This window comes from Crocuta crocuta, unplaced genomic scaffold (assembly GCF_008692635.1).
Source record: "Crocuta crocuta isolate KB4526 unplaced genomic scaffold, BGI_CrCroc_1.0 scaffold25, whole genome shotgun sequence".
Taxonomy (NCBI): Eukaryota; Metazoa; Chordata; class Mammalia; order Carnivora; family Hyaenidae; genus Crocuta; species Crocuta crocuta.
The window spans coordinates 14,954,019-14,976,618 of record NW_027532015.1 but is presented as its reverse complement, the minus strand read 5'-3'; the positions used below and the strand labels follow the sequence as shown (position 1 = coordinate 14,976,618).

The window sequence follows — 22,600 nt, the reverse complement described above, 5'->3', positions numbered from 1 at the left end:
GTGTCCATTTAAGCAACCAAGAAGCATTGTCATTAAGATGATTATGATCCCATTTGGTTTTTAAAGAGCACTGTTAACATTGTATTTAACTAAATAATCCAGTCTTTATATTTGCCTGAGAAAAATATTGGAGTACTCATTTCACTCTGGTGTTGACTGAATTTATAACCATTCTTCTCTAGTCTCTCAAAGTTTCAGACACCTCATTCATACTGCAGACATCAACATCAAGTTCACCAGTCCAGGACAAGCCTTTACAAACTTATGCACAAGTATTTTTCAAAGCAAGTGTTTTATTTAAAAAAATAAAACAACAACAACAAAAAAACCAAACAAAAAAAAAAACTTCATAGTAAGGTAAAAGCAAAAAGGGGCATGTAAAAGTTTAACAGAAATAACAGAAACGTTGGTGGTACCAGCAAATAACTGTATGGCCCATTCTGTACAAGAACTTCAAGAGAACTTGAGGGCAAAGATACACCATGGACAATACACTTTGAAAACTTAAGAAATTAACTTTACATTATTATAGCTCACTCTTGAAGTTTCTGGACTAGAAAATGGAGAAGACTCCCAAGACCTATTTTCTTTCTCAAAGGAATCCTCTTCTTGGAATGCAAATTTCTGCTTAAGTGCATGGGATATTAAAGACACTGGATCCCAGTGTGAATCTTGTCTTTTCCTCTTATGAATGGGTCTCCCTGCAGGTGACCTATTTAAAAAAAAAAAAAAAAATTGAATTAAACCCTTGTGTAAATTAAACTCCTTGTTGAAGAACAAGCCAGAAATACAAGCATAATGAATTACAATCCAATTATTCTTCAAGAGACTGAAAATTTTTGCCAAGGACTAAGGAACCTGGAAGACACAATGAATTAGGAATTAGAAAACCTGTAAGCCTGGTTCCTAGATGTCTGAACTGAACAACTGGATGATGGTGTTGCCTTTCCTGAGACGCAAACACTTGGGGCAGAACAGGTTTTCATTAGTGTATCACTGGTATGTAAAGCCAATGGACTAGCTGAGATCACCAAAGGAAACAATGTGGATGCAGAGAGAAGGGGACTGAAGTCGGAGCCAAAGCAAGTGTTCCAAGGAGGAAAGAACCACAGACAGTACCAAATACCGCCAAGATGTCAGGTCAGAGGAACAATAAGAATTGGCCACTGGATTTAGCACAAGAGAGTTACTGGTGACCTTGACAACAAGCAGTTTTCAGTGGAGTGGTGAGGACAGTTATACTACAGTGGGTAGAAGAAGGTGGTGAGAAATGCTGACAAACTACTGATGACAAGAATTTATATCAGAAAGAGAAGCAGAGAAACGATAATAGCGGGGGATATACATGCTTTGAAGATGGGAGATACTCAGGTGTGGGGAGAATAAAGTATAGAAGAAAAATCTGATGATATAGAAAACAGCAGGGATAATTTTAAGTAAAATCCTTGAGAAGATAAGAGAGAAGGAGAACCAGTGATCAAGGGGAGAGTCTTGACATGAGCAATGGCACTTCATTCGCAGGAACGAGAGAGAAGGAAGAGAACAGAAACAGGGACTGTAACTGAAGATGTGGCAAGTCTCATTGGACTCTGTAGTAATGTCTAAAGCAAGGTTAGCTGTAGAAAAATGAGAGACTGGGGGGTGGAAGGGAGACTCTGCTGGCCTCCTAGCTGGGTCTCCAGCTATGGTCAATCACCATCTGACACTGGGCCCAATGATGTCAGTAAGCCCTCTAGCTGGAACAAGTGTGCACATCCAGCCACATTTTCCTCTGTACCTTCGTCACAGAAGGATCAAATCATACCCTCGTTAATAATGAAATGATGTGTATGCCCTAACGCTATTATACAGAAAATATATTTATTTTCTCACTAGAAACCTCATCAGGGGATTTCCAGATGAACATGGCAGATCTCTGTGAAATCCTACCAAAATGACAGTAAAGAAATGAAAAAGATACATACCTACAAAGACAAAGAGGTTACAAGAGAGTGGGTAAGAATTGCGGTGAAACACTGGAAGCTGGAAAGCTGAAGGAAGTGAAGACAGTGGAGGATGAGCTGGCTTCCTGAAGGGGCTCCCCTGAAGGGACTGAGGAAAAGTCTACACACTGAATAAAATGTAAAACTCTAGATGGAGTCCCCAAGTGCCCAGCATAAGAAGTTAACAAAGAAACTCTCCAGGGCTCATCATCATGAAATTTCAGACCAGGACTAAAGAGAAGATCTTAAATGTTTCAAGAATAAAGAAAACAACTTTGATACATAGCCAGGAATGAGAATGACAGCAGCTTCTCCACAGGAACACTGGAAGCTAAAAACTGATGGAACAATGTCTTCAGAATTCTGTGACAAAATGGTTTTCTGCCTATTGTATACCCAGCCAAACTAGCAATGAAGTGTGAGGATAAAATAATAATTTCCAGATATGCAAAGTCTTAAAATAATCGTTTTATACACTCTTTCTCAGGAAGGTATGGGAAGACAAGACACCCAAGAAATGGGTAAGGCAACACAATAGACAGGGTAGAGAATGCCCATGACAATGGCCAAGGAAATGCTTAGCTTGGCAACAATGCAGCAGGCTTGGCGGGACAAGACATTGGAACAGAATAGGGGGCTCCTACAGGGGAAATTATTTGAGAAAGAAAAAGAGAAAGAAACTCAGAGAAATGATTATTAGCTACGGAGCTAAGACACTAGAAGAAAGAGTAAAACAAATTGAGAAGGATTCTCTCTGGGAGAAGCATTTGGAGTGAAGAGGAATCACAGAGAAAACCTGTCTATGTTTATTTTGATAAATAATAATAAATTATTAAAACATCACTAATAGAACTTCGATTCATTCCTCAAGTTATGATAACATACCGTTCAACAGCACGGAGCTTAACCTTATTCATGTCCTTCAGAACGTCCAACATGTTCGGAACATCTTTATTTTCCTGGTTTTTCAAACGATGACTGTCATTAGTCTTACTATCGCCTGAGCGCTCTCTTTTCATTTCAATTGTTGAGTTATCTGAGTTACATGTATTATCAGTTCCTGGCCGTGTGAGTGAACATGGACACTGTGGGGAAGAAAGCTGAGGGGGCACGGGAAGAGGAGGAGCAGGGGGAGGGAAAAACACTGAGCTTGAAAATGGATCTGGTCTGACACTCAGTTCAGCAGTTTCCGGTGATGGCCTTTGTCCCAAACTGCTAGGTTCATCGTTCAAGTCAAAGAAACCTAAAAACAAAGTAGTCTGTTGAAAAAATCATGAAAAATTCTAACATAACACTAATTAGAAACAAAAAAGGAACAATTTCGGTAATGCCACTAAAATAATGATTTGGTGGCCAGGAAAGAGAAGCAATCCCTATCTATGTTTAGTAATTTTTATAAGAGTCAAACCAAAGAATGAATTTATTTTTAATCTAATTAGGATTTTCTGGGTAGGCCTTTAAACAGAGGAAGGGTAAGAATGCATTTTAAAAACAAAAAGTGCTTTTTCAGTAATTAACATACAATCTGAATTTCATCTCTATTTAAAAAAGCTAAAACACAAGTAACAATTTGTAGTTAGAGACACTCAAACTGGTATATTCACGCTATGATATAAATGAAGAAATGCAAGAGCCTAGGACAGGTACTGAGTACTTAAGTTTTTCACAACAGATTTGCTCCCAAAACACTTTTTAACATGACTGCTGAAAAAAATAATGCATGTGTGTATTTCATTTTAATTGCTATTATTATATAGCAATACGTATATTTATGTATAAGTTACATAAATATACAATACATAAACATTTCATGTTATATATAAATTATATGATATGTGTATATATGGATGTGTACAGATACAAGTATATATTATGTGTGTGGGTGTATATTGTTTAAAACCAGTCACACCTTGGCACACCTAGGTGGCTCCGTCAGTTAAGCATCTGACTTCAGCTCAGGTCATTATCTCACTGTTCGTGGGTTCGAGCCCCACGTCGGGCTCTGTGCTGACAGCCAGCTCAGAGCCTGGAGTCTGCTTCAGATTTTGTGTCTCCCTCTCTCTCTGGCCCTCTCCTGCTCACACTGTCTCTCTCTCTCTCACAGAAATAAATAAAACATTAAAAAAAATGTTTTTTAAACCAGTCACATATCTAAAAATGTAGAGAAGGATCATCTGGAAAACATTATTCAACCTGAATTTAGTGGAAGTGCAGCAGCAACAACTTCAAACTACAAATACATGAAGCCTTACATTCATATTCTTTCAAATTAATAAATTCTTCCTCATAAATATCAATGCTTTCCTGAAGAGTTAGAAATGCTTACTTAGAAAAGTGGCCTTTTAATACAAAAGTACAGTCCTGAGCAGTACGGCTGGAACCGTACGGCCATGCCCCTCACCACACGTGTCCTAATTGATCCTACAGAAGCATCAAACATAGCAATATTACACCCTCGATGTCCTCGACATACTTAATGTCATTCACAAGACATGGTAGCATCTGACGCTCTCATTTGGGACCGTACTGACTGGAATAGAATGGACGACAGAACCCAGCATGTCACTCACCAACGTTTGCCCGGTTTTTCAGTTCCTGCATTTCCACAATTGCAGCGATCTGCGAGCGAAGAAAAGTCAGCTCGTCTTCAAGAGCAGCTATTTTTTTAATTGCAGCTTCATTTACAGGCCCATCAGTTTTGGTTCGTTTATTCTGTCCTAGGGCAGGAGGCAGTGGATTCCAAACTGGTTGCAAAGGATGGAAAACTTCAATTTTCTCCTCTTCTTCATTTTTCCATATGCTACTTCTGTGAGCAGAAGGAAGGAAAAAATGAGGAGGGGGGGGTGCAGAATTTCCCAAAAGAAATAAATTCTTTCAGACAAAGAGGAATAAAGATACAAAAACAAGAATCAGAGTAGCTTTTTTTATCTCATGATTATCTCTAGACTCACTGGGGACAAGCACAGCATCTTGTGTAACTTTATATTCTCAGTATCTAGAACAGAACAGTTGCCTTTAATAGGTGACCAATAAGTGGTCAGTGAACGAAGGAACAAGTGTTGCTTTTAGACTGTAAGACAAAAATAATTACCTTGTAACTGCTCTACCTATTTGAACACAGTACAAATTGATTTATTTAGAAGTAAAGTTGATTTACTTAGAAATTCTACATATTGTGAATATACAGTACTGACTGGCCTTATATTAAGCATTAAGGCAGGGGTAAGTTTATGGTATTCTAGTCTCTTTTTAAATAGATAAACCAGTTTGATACATAATAAATTTAGCCAGAATATTTAAATAATTGACCTCTATTGTGCTTATAGCCTCTACCTGAATATACTTTAGTACTCCCAACCTCTACCTGAATATACAAACACTTAAGTTAGTACTCCCAAGCAGTAACACATTCAAATTTCAAATATATTTAACATCATTGCCTGGGATACAGTAAACAGTATATAAGTTTTGACTAAATAGACAAAAAACAACTAAATATAGTATCTAGGGTAGAAAACAGTTTTCTCCTAAAAATGGACATAATGATTTTGGCATTCTTTTAATATAATTTCTTCCTAGGCCTACATTAAGAGAAATGGGAAATAAAAATGTCATCCTTCTTAGCAAGAGACTAGTAGGTCACAGGGCAGTTCAGAGACAGACAAAAGGCTCAATTGGTATGATCAAACTTCAACACATGCAAGAATTAAGATTACAGCCCACACCCCACTTTCCACAGGAAGTATGTAAAATTACCGAAATCTGAGATAACTGGCTTCTTCATCATTTGCCACACACAAAGTATCAGCAAAAGATGGAACTACAGATCCATAGTTACCAGGGTCTACAGAGTTCAATACTGGGATCAACTAAAGTAAAAAACGGGAAAAAAAAAAAGTCAGAGCTCCGCAGGGGTGGGTGGGTAGAATACATGCATGCCCATGGAAATTGCCTATATTAAAAATCTCTGAGTTAAAAGGAAATAGGATATGCAATAGAAAAACATGTGCCTGTTAGCGCAGCAAAATACTGAGGAAAATGTTATCTGAAGTCTAAACATGTCGCAGTATTCTCTACCCTGGTTACTGTCATCTATCATAAAACACAAACTAGAAGAATAAAATAAGCTATTCAGGTGATGCTTTGTATCTGCCCATCTCTGAATGTAATTACTTAAAGAAATAAACACAAACACATGCAAGAGGTTTTGGCTTGCAGGAAACATGTCTTCTTCTTTTGTTCTATTCTATCTCTAGGAATACCTGGGATTATTTACTACATTGTGCTTAAACAATGCATGTTGACTGACTTACCTCAAAATTGGGCCTGGGACAAGGTTCTAGAGGAAGGATTTTCCCAATAAGACGAACAATACTCCGAGCTGATCCATAGTCCTTATTTTCTCTAATATGCAAAACCTATTTACACATAGAACATTGCTTAAAAACTACTCTGTTAAAGCATGTTTATAAATCTATGAAGAAAAGCAGATGTTAACGATGCACTAGCACTTATTTTGGAAAGCAACTACAGAATGGCATACTCAAAGTATTTTCTTCAAAGAATTAAAGTTTGGGGCACCTGGGTGGCTCAGTCTGTTAAGCATCCAACTCTTGGATTTTGGCTCGGGTCATGATCTCAGTCCTGAGTCCAAACACCATGTCTAGATCTGTGCTAAGCTCAGAGCCTGCTTGAGATTCTCTCTCTCTCTCTCTCTCTCTCTCTCTGCCCTCCCCTGCTAGTTATCTAAATAAATAAATAAACTTTTAAAAAAATGAATTAAACTTTATGCATAGTTGTCCTTAAAAAAAAAAAGGGTGGGAGTTAACGTATGTAATATTCCAAGAAGAAACATCTTTTAAGAAAGCACCACACGGGCACCTGGGTGGCTCAGTTGGCTAAGCATCCAACTTGAGCTCAGGTCATGATCTTCCAGTTTGTCGGTTCAAGCCGCACATCAGGCTCTGTGCTGACAGCTCAGAGCCTGGAGCCGCTGTGGATTCTGTCTCCCTCTCTTTCTGCCTCTCCCCCACTCGTGCTCTCTCTCTCTCTCTCTCTCTGAAAACTAAATAAAACATTAAAAAAAATTTTTTTTAACTGAGTACATCAACTAGCCTCATAATCTTCCATCAATTCTGCCAGCTCAGTCTCCACAGCATTGTCCATGAATTCTGTATTCATTCTCCAATCATGCTGAAAGGTCCTCTGCCACTTGGCCCTGTTCCGACTGAATTACCCACTCACTACTCATTAACAAGAACACAAGCTCTTTTGGGTGCAATTTTCCTAATCGTCTCAAAGACAAGCCAATGTTATCCTGATTGCCAAGCACTTAAGTATGTGCCCAGAGGGCCCCACTCTAACTCCAGCCCTGGCACCAGCTGTGTTCACCTGTCTTCTAATGCCAGATTCACACTCCTCTAACAAATCTGACTCTGTTTTCAGGAGCTTCCTAGGCTCTGAATTCCTAACCCAGTTGCAAAGAGCAGCACACAACAGAATATTAACTACATGTGACTTTGTTTCATTTGCAGTGTTCTCTCTGCTCCATCAGACTGTCAACTCCAGGGAAAGAGATGTGTTTGTGTTCCTTTTCAATCGTTCTTAACTATAAATCACCTACACCTACAATCACCTCAGAAGGTGCTCTCCAAAAGAAAGAAATCACAAACCACATATTTTCTAGTAGCTACATCTGAAAAAGAAAGAGGTGAAATTAATTTTTTTATGTTTATTTATTTTTCAAGAGACAGACTGTGAGTGGGGAAGGGGCAGAGAGAAAGAGGGAGACACAGAATCCGAAGCAGGCTCCAGGCTCTGAGCTGTCAGCACGGAGCCGAATGCAGGGCTCAAAACCACGAGCTGTGAGATCATGACCCGAGCCGAAGTCAGATGCTCCACCAACTGAGCCTCCCAGGTGCCCCAAATGTTTATTTTATTTTTGAGAGAGAGAGAAAGAGATTGAGGGGGGGAGGGAGAGAGAGTATGAACAGGGGAGGGGCAGAGAGAGATCGGGAGACAGGATTTGAAGCAAGGCTCTGTGCTGAGAGCAGAGAGCCCAATGTAAGACTCGAACTCACAAATGGTGAGATCATGACCCGAGGAGAAGTTGGATGCTTAACCGACAGAGACACCCAGGTGCCCTGGCCTTTACTGATGTGACTTTCCTACCAAGCAGAGATTTTCAAGCTGTTGCAATATGTTCATTACCATTCAACAACTGTTCATCCTCCTGATATTATGTGTTCTCATATGACTAATGGATAACCTACCCCAACTACTCTTAGCTGGAGAAAATAAAATTACAGAAACAACAATATTAAGAAAGACTACAAATCCAATGCTGACTTCAGCTGGGTGTTCTGCACAGGTATTCTGCGACCTCTTCAGGACATGTTTTGTTCTCTATGTCTTGCCCAAACCAATCACCAATCTCTGAAATCACCAATGCCACCAACTTTATTACCTAGCAGAAGCCTTGACTCTACTCTTACTGAGAAAACCAAGGACTCAAATTTAACATACCTCAATTTTCATTTCTCTCCATTCAAAAACTCTCCACCATCTCTCACTTTTATCCTTTTCCCAACTGTCTGTCTTCTCTCCAAGGCTTATTTATTTATATTCCTTGCCCAGCTACATTCCCCGGGGCGTTGCTCAATCACTCGCTCTTTCATTTGAATCTTAACATTGTTCCTGTCTATGAGGTTCTTCTCCAATGCTTGCAAACATGAAGTTATCTCTAACACTGGAAAGAAAAAATGTTGATCCTACCCCTTCAAGTTGATGGCTCTTGATCTCTTTTCACTTTTCAAACAAAGTTGCTGATGCCACTACCCTTCCTTAGTCATTCTTCAAACTACAGGACAGAAATCCCTAAAGGTATCAATAATCTAATAATAAGCACTACTACTCAGTCCTCATTATCTTCAATCTATTCCTGAAATTCAAAATCCATCAATAACACCCAACATCTTCCATTATGTCATCAAAGTCCACGAATTCAAATATCAAAAGATGCAGATAACCACAAACCTGAAAATCTTTTTCTTACATTCTAGAACCATTTATCTATCTGCAAGATATTTGTATTTATATAATCCAACAGCATATCTGGCTCGCTTCACTTGATTCGAATTAGCTCCCCATACTGAATTGCCTATTTATAATATAATAACTATTTATAATTTATAACCACTCTTCAATTTACTTCTGTTTAAAATCTTCAAAGTGTCCTTGACTATTATTGCCTTCTAATTCACCACAACAAATAGCAATGATTTGTCCGTTTTGTAAACACCTCAACTATTCTTTCTTATATTCAATCTTATATTACAGTTATCTGCATATGCTTTTATTCCTCATATTGTATTTTAAACAGCATGAATACAAGACCCGTGTATTGCTCTGTATCGCCTGAAGAACCAAGCATATTGTCTTGGATACGGTAATGCTTCATAAGTAGAGAAAACTGGATTTGCTTATAATTCTTAGGCTTGAGTCATCCTTTCTCAAGATTTATTCTGAATTTGTTAAGCCATAACTTGCCATTATATATCCAAATACCAAACTTAAATTACTTTAAATAAAACCACTAATTAAAATATATTTTCTCTATGAAGGTCCTATCTATATTTTGCTGCATTTGCACCTTTTGCTGGCATTTGACCTATCCAGTAAATAGGTTGCTAATAATCTTACCACCCCCTACTCCCACTCCTCCCTTTTTTAAAAAGTAAACTCTAGGGGCGCCTGGGTGGCNTCTCTCTCTCTCTCTCTCTCTCCTAGAAAAAAAAAAATTAAAAAATAAATAAATAAATAAAAAGTAAACTCTACACCCAACTTGGGGCTTGAACTCATAACTTAGAACTTGGTCACATGCTCTTCCGACTGAGCCAGCCAGGCGCCCCTAATTTTATCCCTTTTATAACTCAAACTACCTAAGGTATTCTATTACAAACTTACCTTTGTTACACCTGAAAAGTAACAATCTTGCCTTAAATTAAATGTTCTCATATATACACAGATCATTTTCAAAGTAAGACCCAGCAACAAATAAAACAGGTTCATTCAAATCCAATAAAAGACATTTACCTGGTCTATGGGAACACCGAAATATTCCAGCATCTCTCTTAAGATATTCAGTATAAGTGACATTGATGAAACAAATACATAAGCAAATTCAAGGAAACATTATCAGTTTCTTGATACCTTCAGGAAAAATAATTTAGAAAATATTACTCTTGACCAACAAAACAAAACCAAAAGAAAAAAGGAAAAAAAAACACGATTGCCACAAAACTGTATTAAGTAACCTGGAGCAGTCCTTTCCTTTCACATTATACCATCAGTTAATCTCTTTTGGCCAGCAGTATTCTGAATGAAGTCCAAGAGAAAGGCAGGAATGGAGACGTGGGGAAGGGCTGATAAAGGGAATTTCAATTTATCTGTTAAATTGCACTAGAAGTTCATAAGATGTTTCAGTCTTCGTTAATAAATATCAACCAATAGACTGGACACTTAGCAGGGAAGCCGTTAGGTTAGTTGCGAGAGCTAAGTCCCCGCTCTCCTGAAAGCTCTGGGCTGAGCAGAGGTAGGAGTTCAGCTCACTCCTGAAGGCAGGCAAGGGGCCGATCCAAGGCGTAAACAAATGAAGAGCGGCTCTTCTTCACAAACGAATCGGGGTACCATCCATCCTCCTCGCTGATTTTAAAGATAAGGAATATGAGCCCCAGATAAACGACGTGGCTCAGTCACCCAAACCAAGTGTGTAACAGGCCGATACTAGCGTCGGTCGTGTCACTCGCCTTGCCGCAAGCTTCCTCAGGGGCTCTCCTAACCCAGCCATGAAAGCCTTGCTCACCTTCCTCCGCAGCTGAGCCTCCGCGCAACCACCGGAACATCAAGCTGGGTCGTTAAGAAACGCCGCCTCGAATCCGCAGTCCGCGAATCCCTGCGTGCACCCGTCCCGGTACAGGAGCGCTCGGACGTCGCCGTGCCCGCCCGGGCGCCTTAGTTTGCAAGCCACAGACGGTAACGACTCCTCCCCACCGACCCGGGGCTGGACACCGAAACCCCTTCCTTCAGCCGGGGTGACTCCGCAGGAGGCGCGGCCCTTACCTCCGCTCCCCCACCCACCCTGAGCCTCTCCCCGAGGCCTACCACAACTTCCGCGTCCGTGAACGAAAATCAAACTCGGCGGGCCAAGCTTGTATCCGAGCTCATTGGACAAGCCTAAAGATACATGCTTGTGATTGGCTGCGTTATGACGTCAGGTTAGCTACGGTTATTTGGACCGGCTACTGGGATTTTTCCTTCTTCTTCTGGGGGGCGGGCCTTCCGCGAGGCAACCAATAGAAGCCTAGAAACAGCAGGTGGAACGGGTGGGCGGTGCCGAGACGGTGACACAGGCTCCTGACGCGCGCGTCCTCAGGTTCCTCCGTGCTAAACTACTTGTGTCTGCCGCCCGGTGTTAGGAAGCTATTACGGGTCTTGAGCCAGGCCTGCGGTTCGACCCTTTCCGCAAAGAAGCGTCTTCCCCTACACCCAGATGCTAAGCGGGGCCGCTCTCTCAAGTCCTCTTGCCTTGGACTATTTATTGTCTGATAATTTGATTCAGCGAACATTATCTGCTTATGGGAGAGATTAGCAGAAGCTAGGCAGTCTTCGAGGGATGTGCAGCTTTTCAGTACTTAAACTGTTCGCGTAGCAAACGCTCCTCCTGCTTTTCCAGGCTACCAAATACGGGCCGGAAGTTAACCAGCCAAGTACTGTTACGGACTAAATCGTTATCAGGTCATATCCCCTTAATTCTGATCTGGGTTTACTGGCTTCATAAAAGACGTCTTTTCCTATTTCCGCCAAAGATACCCTGGACTGACATGACAATTTAACTTCAACTGTGCCTGCTGCTGACCTATATTAAAATTTAAAAAAAGGGGGGTGGTGGTATTTTTAAATTAATTTCCCTATGGCCCACATTTACTCATTCAATACTGAATATTATGTGCCAGGCACTATTTTTAGCATGGAAAATACAGGAACGAGCAAGACCAGTAAGGTCCTCCGCACTCTCCTGCAGATTACATTCTAGTGGAGACTTCAGAAAGGCTATCCTTGAGCATCATTTTTAGATAGCTTTCTCTCCACTCTTTATAGCACTTATCACCACGTATATTCATGCTACCCCCTATCGCCGAACTAGAATGTAATCTCCAGAACAGGTACTTTTTGTTTTGACCCACGCTGTTTCTCTAGTGCTTTAGAAAAGTGCCTAGTGTATGGGGCGCCTTTCTGGCTCACTCAGTGGAGCAGCAACTCCTAACCTCATGAGTGGTCAGGCGGCACTGGGTGTAGAGCTTACTTTAAAAAATAATACAATTCGTAGAAAGTGCCTAGTAAATACAATGAACAATCAATACCTGAATAAAATAATTGGATATGGGACAAAAGAAAACAGACACCAGAAATGATTTGTAACTAAGTAACTGGCAGAATATCCCAGTAGTCTACACTAGGTTAAGGATGAAAGGGCAGAAGAGGGCTGTTGGACAATGTAAAGTAGAAGGAACATGGATCGGCCACTCTACGTGGAATCAGTGGGTCACAATTTTTACAAGTTCCTTGTCCTTCCCTTTTGCCCTCAAATGTAAATAAATCATGATCTTGTAGCCACCTCCCTTTCCAGTCTTGATACCAGTCAGCACATATTAAGGCTAGACCAACACTTCCATTGAGAATATCAGAATAGGAACCAGCAGTAAAGCTACCTTCACCATGTGGGATTAACAGCTCCTCATTCAGTTGATTTAGGTACAGATGGGCCCAGGTCAAATGCTACACCTTCCATGAACGTTTTGCTGACAGCTTACCCCTAACATTCTTCAGAGATCTTTCCTCCATTTTGTTGACTAAAACACTCGTAACATACCACATCTTGATAACCTTTTATGAGATCTGACATTAATATTTTCCAATTGCTCATGTTTACATGAAATTATTTTCTTGGGCTTTTAGAATGATGGATTCAGGAAAGCTTTTTTAACTTTACCTTTCCTGTCGTTTTTTGAGTAATGTTCAGAAATATTGTGGCTTCCTTTCAAAGATTTTCCCTATTGTGTTCCTCTCCCCCAGTTTGATCTAAGCCCTCTCCAATCGTCTCTACCCTCAATGATTCTCTGTACTTTCTTCTCTGTGTAGGGTCCAGTTCCTGTCCTTAAAAGGGAGTCTTGTCTTGGCAGGTGTTTTGGCAGTTCACCGAGGAAAACTGCTCCAGAGTGTCCAATCCTTCCTCTCTGGGTACCTTCCACTCACTATGGAGAGGACAAAAGTCGAAGTTTCAGTTGAGTAATTGATGACTCTCCTTGTCTCAAGCCTGTTAGATCCTACCCCAATTCTTCCTTCTCACATAGAAACCAACCCAGGCAGGTTGGTGGCTTTCCCCAGTGGCTTTCCCCATTTGAGATTTGGAGGTAATTACCTAGTTCAATTACAAAAGCTGTCCATAGGTATTTGGTTTTGCCATCCAAATGCATTTTTCCAGAACTACTAATACTTTATAATCACCATATTTTGTTCTGGATCCCCAATACCAAGAATGTTTTATTCACCTTTACACCCACTGTCAGGCATACTTTTTCGGTGAATAAACAAAAGGAGAGAGGCTGAGGGCTGCTTTAGACAAAGGCTGGAAAGATGTGTATACTCAATTTTGCCAAATGCCCACCAGAGCCCCATTAGCCTGTGCCAGAAGCCTGAATTTTTGGTGAACTCAAATTACTGTACTTATCTTAAACAGTGGGATAGAATACAAGTTAACCTTCTACTAAAGTAGGAAATAGCCTCTCCAATGTTAACCATAAGGGTTCCACATGAAAATGTGATCTCCAGATTGAGATGCACCAACCCAGAAAGTTCATTTAAATTTTATATTCCAAAAAGGAGAAAAATATTTAGGACATTTTTCCTTCTATTCTGCCTATGCCTGAAGCCTCTCAGGGGTAGTGCTAATACAGTACACTTAAACCAACCAGTATTATTTAAAAGATTAAACACCTCTTAAAATCCATTAAACCTTTACAACTATTTTAAATATTCAAAATTTTAAATATTTGAGAGCAATTTAGACCAAAAATTTCCCTGATACTAAAATCATATTTCAAATTATATTCTCCTAAAAATTCGTTTTGTATTGACACTTAAAATAGTTAATATAAAAGAGTTGAGACCTATAACTGTATTCCTAGGTCTACTATTTATACTGTAGTAATATCTATATTATAAATTGCTATTTACTTGTAGTGATATATTAAAATTATAAAATCAAGTTAAATGTTTATAGCCTAAAAGAAGGATTTTTTTTACTTAAACTCTTAAAGAATTTATACATAAAATCTAGGTTATGCTTAGTATATGAATCCAGAGGTCTTATGTGTCTATAACTACTCATTCTTTGTTTGAACAAAAAAATAGTCTACTATAGCTAGACCCCTCTAACAGCAGAAAGGTGAAATGCTGCTTGATTTTTCTGGTTCCATTTTTTTCTTTTAGAAGATTCGTATGACTTCATAGATTCTGTACTGTTTTCTGATACAATCATGTTCACAAATAGGTATGCCTGGACTCTTACCAATCATTTAAAAAGAGCTGGTTAAAACCTAGAACGCAGAAAAAATAGTTAATGCCCTTCTAGTCTTATTCCACTTCTGGATTACTCAGACAGTCAGCTATACCAGTGCTTTTAATGCTTGCATTTAGCCCTTTTCATTTTTAGCATTAATCAACTAATAATTTTCGATACGGTCATGGTCCCAGTAACAGGAATAAAAAATATTCTACTTCATAAAAATTCCAAACAATTGATTTGGATTATCTTACAACTAGTAACAAATTATTTGCCATCCAAAGATTTGATATATATCATAAAGCATATGTCTTCAGTCTTTTAAAAAGTCTAAATTCATTCCTATTGCAATATTGAAAAAAAAAGTAGCAATATGCAGCATTTCCTTTTAACTATCACTGACTGGTAACTTCAGTTGATAACATACAATTTAATAAAGCAAGCACCTGAGAGTAAAAGTAACTCTTAAATTTGAATTAAGTAATCCAGAGAATTAGGAAAAAAACTTTTAACTTCAGACAGCACAGATTCCTGACAAAGACTTCCAGATTCTCAATACTTTTACAAGCAGAAAATTTGCTATTCACAAGCTAGCTACTCTTTTTAATTATGTACATGTCAAATATTAGTTCATTGAGTTAATCAATAAAAGTCTATGTATCTATGACTTTTATCTACTGGCTTGGTTGTCCTCTAAATATGGAACATATTAAAATGATGAGGCTGGACAAAGTAACATCAAATGGCCATTCTGGTCCTATATAATTTGAATTACAACTCTATTTCCTCTTTTAAAGGAAATCCCTTAAAATACTTGAGGACTGCTCTCAAGGACTCATCTCAGTCATCTGTGTTCCGCAGTAAACATTCCAACTAGTCACATGACACTATTTGAGACATCAAGCTTCTGGTATTTACTCCTAAAAGCATAAAACTCCAGAAGAGTGACCTGAGCGACATATAAAAAGATTAATAATATAACTCTTCTGTTCACTGCAATCTGAAATCTCTTCAGCACATTTTAAAGGAACCTAAACTATACTGTTTTAGCAGCAGCCACACACAAAAGAAAAAATTGGCTTATGCCAATCGAACCTCTACACATACACAATTAATAGCATGCTTTCATTATACATTCAAGGATTATTTATTTCATACTTCTGGTATGCATGCCATACAAAGTGCACAATGCAAAGTGTTAAACATTTATTCTGGCAAAAAAGACATTTAAATGGAATGGGCTGCTGGCCTCTAAGAAGGTGTTACATTCAATGAGGACATAAAAAGAATTCAGAATTTTTGCTAGGGTGTAAGATTTTAAGATAGGTAACCGAAGGACTGGGTAAGTGGGTAAGGCACAAAGGTAAAAACCAGCTCATGTTGTTCATCTTGACTAACATTTAGGCAATGGGAAGACATCAAAGGGTTTTAACTAAAAATGACACCAATTTTACAACTGAAAAGCATCCCACAAGTGGCAACTAAAGGATGAAATTTAAGGGCCAAGGAGTCCAAGTCAGGTATCTACCGCAGGAGTGGGGTATCTTTACCACAGTATTAGAGGGCTGTAAAGCAGACAACACTCTGATTTTGAAGGAGTATCATCACCAAAAGTATGCAGAGACATATATATATAAGTATATACTGACATTTGACATTAACCAGTTAAATTTTATTTTCTTCTCATGCTTACATTTGGTGATGATATTGTTTCTTTAAAAAAACTGAAAGAGTACTTAACATTCCCCCCATGGCAGCTTTGGAAGTACCCTAATAAGAAGTCTACGGCTTTCTCTTTCTGGTGCATTAAGACAGAAATATTATGACCTTCCATAGTCAAGGGGTAGCTAGATAAGGTAGCAAGTGAACAACTATTCTGGATAATGAGAATGGTATTCTTTTTCTATGGCTTTATACATCCCATGAAATTTGCAATTATGATGACAGTACCAAGAAATTATCACTGCCAAATACACAGGTCATGCTGGGAGTAAAAGTCCTTCCAAGTCACTTAATATGAAGGTGTACTTAATTATCATCTACTTTTACTAAAAGGAGTACTCATCACTACATCAGGAAGCCGGGGAACCCCAAGAAGATTACTAAGAAAAAACCCATTCTGATTTTTAGGAGAATAGCATTAAAACCCACTTGCCCAGCCTTTTTCTGCTTGCAAGAATCAAGATTATCTTCTGCATCTTAAGAGTGCTGTAAATAGGTTCACTGTTGTAAAACATCTAAGTAACTGTAGGAAAAATATTTTGGGGGGAAAAATATTTTTCTTATGCAGAGATCATTAAAATTAAGATACATTATTTGAGGTTTTTTCCTAGTATAGTAGTGGGAAACAGATCCTAATGCCTGTGTTCCAGCTCTTTTTTTAACCAATGGGATCCATTTTTAAAGGCTATAGTATGATGTAACATAACAATATAAAGAGGACTAAGAAGACTTAATTAAATTAGAATTTTGGCTCCATTTGCATAGTCGGCACACACTTACCATTACTGAATGTTTCAGAAACATAAAGGGACCAGCTCGTAAACCTACACAATCTCTAAGGCTCTCGAGTATGACAGTGGAGTACAACAAATTTCCATATATTCCTGGATTCTAAGAACAGAGTAATAACAAATCCTGTTGGCTTGAAACTTCATTAATATAGTCTTAGTTTTTAGGATCTACTTCAATAAAATGAACAATTTAGACCTTTGACATTCAAATGTAACAATGGTTTTAACTATTTGATAACATTAAATGTATGGTTAACAGATAATATTCTAAAATTTTGTTAAAGGATGGATTAGGATCTACTATTCAGAGACTCTAAGTCTAATCTAATACAATCCCGTAACAATAAACTTTTTTTCTCCAAATGCCTTCCCTATTTAGCAACTTCATAAATTGAGACAGGTCTCTGTACTTCTCTAAGTGTGAAATGAATATTATTTCATACAGAAACAAAGGACATCCCAAAGGTATTCCAGTTAAAACACAAAGAGAAAAGAAAAAAGAAACTATGTAAACTCTTAGAGCCAAAAATGTTAAATGTCCTTAATAATAAGTACACTTTAACACAGGAGACTGGTATATAACATTAAAATTATTGAGTGTAGCTTATATACCAGTATTGAGTTTAGCATATACACAAAGCTCTAACTTGTTTAACAAAGTTTTAAAGGGATAATTTGCCACTGTATCAAAATAGGTCTTAGCATACAAGGTCTGAAAAATGCTTTTGTTTCAAACTGACAGAATGGTCTTGTATTTCAAATAATTTTTAACAGGGACATGGTAAGATTTACACCAGATTTTACTCAAAATGATAGTCTTAACAAAACAAAACCTAATATCTTTTTAGTTATTAACTGAATGCTATAGTTCTTTAAAAAGCGAAGTAATGCTGATTTTCTATTAACATTTTGGCTAACAAGTTCTTAGATTACACCAGGAGAACTAGACTAGAAATCTGGAATTCCTGTATTCTCTAATAGTATGGAAGTATCCACTGTAAAAATTTCTCATTTTCCCAGTGAAAACAAAACAAATAACAGTAAAATGGGATTTGAGTTTTATAAAGTATTTATCAACCCCCAAAAAAGCGGTAACATACCAATAATTTTATTAACAGAAGAGTTGATAAAAAATCTATAAATAGGCCACAGAAGTCAGCTGTTAGCTCAGACACAGAAACAGCAATCAGGTAAACAAACAACGGCTATTACCACTTATGACATTTTATTGGCATATGACAATTTACAAGGGTCCCTGTTGCAATATACATCACACTGAGTAAGAATCGTTTAGCCATCTACATTCATTCATATTGGGTAATATTTTTACTCAAATTATAATTTAATTCCCAACACTTGATTTTAACTGTGACAAAAGGGAACAATGGTAATTTCTTAAAGTAGGCTGCAATTGGAAGAACGAATTTTACTATTTTATATTAAAATTCCTAGGATGTTGAAAGGTATACACACCTAAGAACTGAGTCATGGCCGCCTTAAACAGGTTTATTAATCCTTTCTGGAAATATCCTTTGGTTCATTTTTATTTTCCTTCTCTAGGCAAAAGGAAGTCTGTTAATTCAGGTATCAAAGAGTTATTTTCTGGCATTTGTAAACAAATACCCTTACCAAGAGGAAATATTCAACTTTTTATCATGTTATGAAGTATGGAGTTAAATGTGGCTTAAAAAGACACAACATAGGCTTTTCATATGCTTGGCTCTGAAAAAGAGAACATCCACAATGGCACCCTACTGCAGAGTTCTATCACCCTTCTTACTAAATTCTGGTATAATCCTCTTTCCTCAATTTTAATAGGATAAAAGTAACTGAATCACATATCTATTTGGGTTAAATCAGCACATCTGCACTGAAAATATAACCTGATAGGATTTAGGTAGCTTTATTCCCACATCCTATTAAATAATTTCTCAGCAAATTCCCCTTTTCCTATTGTCTTAAGTGGAAAACAAAACTGCACATTTATAGTCATGCACAGAGATCCAGTATCTAACCAAATAATAACTGCTAAAATAAAAGCTAAATTTATTTGTATATAATAAGATGTTTATGAAAATTCTTATGTGTTGAAGATTAAATCCATGTTTCTGTAGCATGTAATAAACTATTCTTCTGACTAGGAGAGAATATTAGCTGTGTCCTGATTAATGTAACACAAACTTGCTTCGACATTATTTCCTCTGCTCTATAACAATTTCAGAAATGACAAAATTAATAGGCAAAATCATGCAATACTAAGGATCCTAGGGCCATAAACATCATGTACATTGAGTTTTGTTTTGTTATTTTTCCCTTACAGTTCTTAGCAAATGCCTTTGGCTGCAATCAAGGTGGTAGGAGCACTGCAAATCATGAAGGATGAAAGATTCATATACTTATTAATAAGATCTTTGAAAAGTTTACACTAACAGAACAAGCATCTCCTCCTTTTAATGCAAACATATACAACTAATTTGGTTCCTGAATTAACAAACGGAAATTTGACCACTTTTACAGATGCTCACTGAACAGAGTTGACAGCGAAATTTGCTATTTTGAATTTTCATCTTAAGAGCAATCAGCGTAAACATAAAGGTAATTCACATTTGAAAGATTATCTACCTGATGAACAGAACCCTTGGGAAGAAAAAGAAAAAGCAATTTTATAAACTGCAACTGAAATAGGTAAAAAAGTAGAAACCAAGTTAGACCAATGCTGCAACAAACTTCCTGTCAAAATTTTTTATTGAAAAACAAGTTACTTAAAATACTACTAATTAACAGTAGGTTTCCTTTGCCTATTTTTCCTTATGGTTAGACTACAAACTAATGTTTCAGCTGTCCAAAAGCTCAAATAAATATGTAAGATATGAAATCAGGTACATCTTTTTAATGTTATCAACGTATTCCCCAGGATAATCCTCTTCCACACCAACACCAGGATTACAGGTTTTGTTTGGTTTTGTTTCTTAAAGTAAGATGTTCAGTAAGAATGGATTTTTTCATCTGTATTATTACAGACCAGTTCCTCTCTCAAAAAGATTAGCTGATATCTAAGACCATGACTCAAACTTTCAATTAAGAATAGAAAGAACATCGAATTTCAGCCCCAAAAGTGAAGGCTCCTAAGAATGGTTTCATAGGCCACTGCTTGCTTTCAATTAAAAAAAAAATCTCATATTTTTCAGTTGTGTAATAGCTTGTACTTTTTAGCTATTGATAAAGCTTTTTTCACTTTTTAAACATTTGCTGACATGTTAAATTAGCTTAGTTTGCCAAAGTAAAAACCTTTTCTGTGGTACACCGCAAAAATTAGTCACCCTAACATGTAGTGTGTCTGAATTAAGGAGAATGTTAAACAGATGTATATAGTTAAAATAATTAGTGTGGTCTCTATAAACAACTTCTGTTCAGGGATTTGTATGTAGAGCTAACGTTTACTTCAGAATAAACATTAACAAACAGGGAAGGAAGAGAATCAGAACTTTCACAGAGCTGTACTTGACCGTATCTTATAGACAAAGCGAATTACAATGCATGTAACAAAAACAGTAAAAGTATTCTTTTAAAAGTTGATAGTTACAAATATGGTACGTAACAATTTTCTACTTTATTTCAGTACAATTTTCAACATACAGTCTACTATTTTTCAAGATATTTGAAGACTTAAAACAAAACTTCTATTGACTACTTGCAAACAGTAAAATTTAAGTAAAATGCTTACATTCTTATTTGAAAACAAAAATCAGGTAAAAAATGGTGGTGCAAGTTCTGCTCTCTGTTGCAATCTCACTTCAGACTTACTATTCCTAAAAAAACAAAAAATAAAAATAAAATAAAGATTAGCAAAAACGTGGAGTGGAAATGATCCATAATAATCATTGCTCTTAAAAATGAAATAACTAATTGGCCCACCAAACCCATAATGAAGAAAATCTGTTAGAATCACTAACAAGATAAAATTTTCTACCTTTTCTTCTTTGCGTCTGTCCTTCTTTTCTTCATTATTTTCCATGGTCTCTTCTTCATCTTCAACAATCCCGTCCCCTTGGTATTTGTCATGAGTCCATTTTGGACTGCTACCTGATTTTTTGAAGTTAAAGCGCCCTCTGCCACGTTGAAAAGTACCACGACCTCTTCCTCTTTTGGCCCAATAATCCACACCATCATCTCTGTCATCATGCTACAGAGAGGTTAAAAACAATCATCACTAAAATGTCTTTCTTGTAAGTGAACTGATTATAGCCCCGTAAGTCATGGCATAAATCTCCAAGACTGGGATATGGGACTTTAGTAATGTTCTAAACACACTGAAACAAAGCCAGTAACACTGAATTTTTCAGCGAAAATGTATTCCATTGTGAAAGTAAGAAAGCACATGTTACTGTTTTATAACCCAAGCACTGGAAGCTGTCCAGACAATTTTTTGGAGAACCTCAACTGCTGTATTAGTGCCAATTTTCATAATTTTGACTTTTTTGCTTTCTATTATTTCAATCCAAGTCTGCTTGTTAATATACTGCATGTAAATGAGATTAAATAACCCGTATTTTCCCCAAAAAAACTACCAGTCATAAAGATGTTAGTCATAAAAATGTCATATAACACTTGTTACAGAAAATAAATGATATATGACTTATACCTTACATGTAGGAACAAATTTTAAAATCCTACAGAGATTTAAATCTAAAGCAACATATATTACAAATCAATCTTGTAGGCTAGAGGATTTCACATACTAAATCATGACAGCATGGTCCCTAGAATAATACCTCAATTTCTTCTTTACCAACGTGAAGTACTATAGCTTTCTATTACATTTTAACCTTAATTTTTCATTAACTCTACCCAAATATAGATTCCCCAAATTACAAATTGTCCCAGTAATGGAAACAATCTGCAAACTGAAAAGCCCTTTACTTTGTGGGTAAGTAGAGAAGTATTACATCCCAAAATAAAGTTCTCCTGTCATGTAATTTAATTAATTGCTGCCCACCTCAAACTCTCAAGTATGTCACCTACAAAAATGGAGAATGAGGCAAAATGATGCCCCTTAAGGAGACAACAGGTATAATGCAAACAATGTTCCATAACCTATGGAGTACTGGTATTGAACAGCTGTCTAAAAGTCATTAAAGCTTTTTCTCGAGTATTATGTGGCATAAGCACCTTTTTCAAAACAGAATGTGCCTTAGTGCATATTCGTGTAATATAGATCACCCTCCTGGCATGACTTGCAAGCCCAGTTACACAAGTAACACACAATGCAAAAGAGCACTTACCAATTTCTAATTCTCTATCTTTAACAAACTGATGAAAGATGACGACCTAGAGGTGTGTATGACTCCAAAAAGAACGAGCTTAGGAACTATCAAAAGTGTAGTTTTCAGAATTGTCAGAAAGTTTCATTATAAACCTGAAATGAACTATTTTAAAATACTCTGCCACTCAAAATGATACCCACACAACTATGTAACTTCAGG

The 22,600-nt window shown here is 37.3% G+C and overlaps 2 protein-coding genes across 6 annotated transcripts in view; both read right to left on the bottom strand.

The window, feature by feature from the left end:
* Positions 1–275: 275 nt before the first annotated feature.
* MTFR2 (mitochondrial fission regulator 2) lies at positions 276–11,114 on the bottom strand. Its single transcript, XM_077776027.1, has 7 exons — positions 10,846–11,114; positions 10,077–10,193; positions 6,296–6,400; positions 5,739–5,851; positions 4,553–4,788; positions 2,868–3,225; positions 276–712 (listed from the first exon to the last, which is right to left on the bottom strand). The coding sequence occupies exons 2-7, from the start codon at positions 10,137–10,139 to the stop codon at positions 505–507; spliced, it is 1,083 nt and encodes a 360-aa protein (XP_077632153.1). The 5' UTR covers positions 10,140–10,193; positions 10,846–11,114; the 3' UTR covers positions 276–504.
* A 7,211-nt stretch (positions 11,115–18,325) lies between these two features.
* Positions 18,326–22,600, bottom strand: part of BCLAF1 (BCL2 associated transcription factor 1) — a 29,815-nt gene continuing 25,540 nt past the window's right edge. For all 5 annotated transcript variants that reach the window (XM_077776167.1, XM_077776171.1, XM_077776170.1 and 2 more), the window contains 2 exons: positions 21,088–21,300; positions 18,326–20,926 (listed from right to left, as the gene is read on the bottom strand). In XM_077776167.1, coding sequence (XP_077632293.1) covers positions 20,921–20,926; positions 21,088–21,300 — 219 coding nt within the window. In that variant the 3' untranslated portion in view covers positions 18,326–20,920. The remainder of the gene's footprint in view (positions 20,927–21,087; positions 21,301–22,600) is intronic.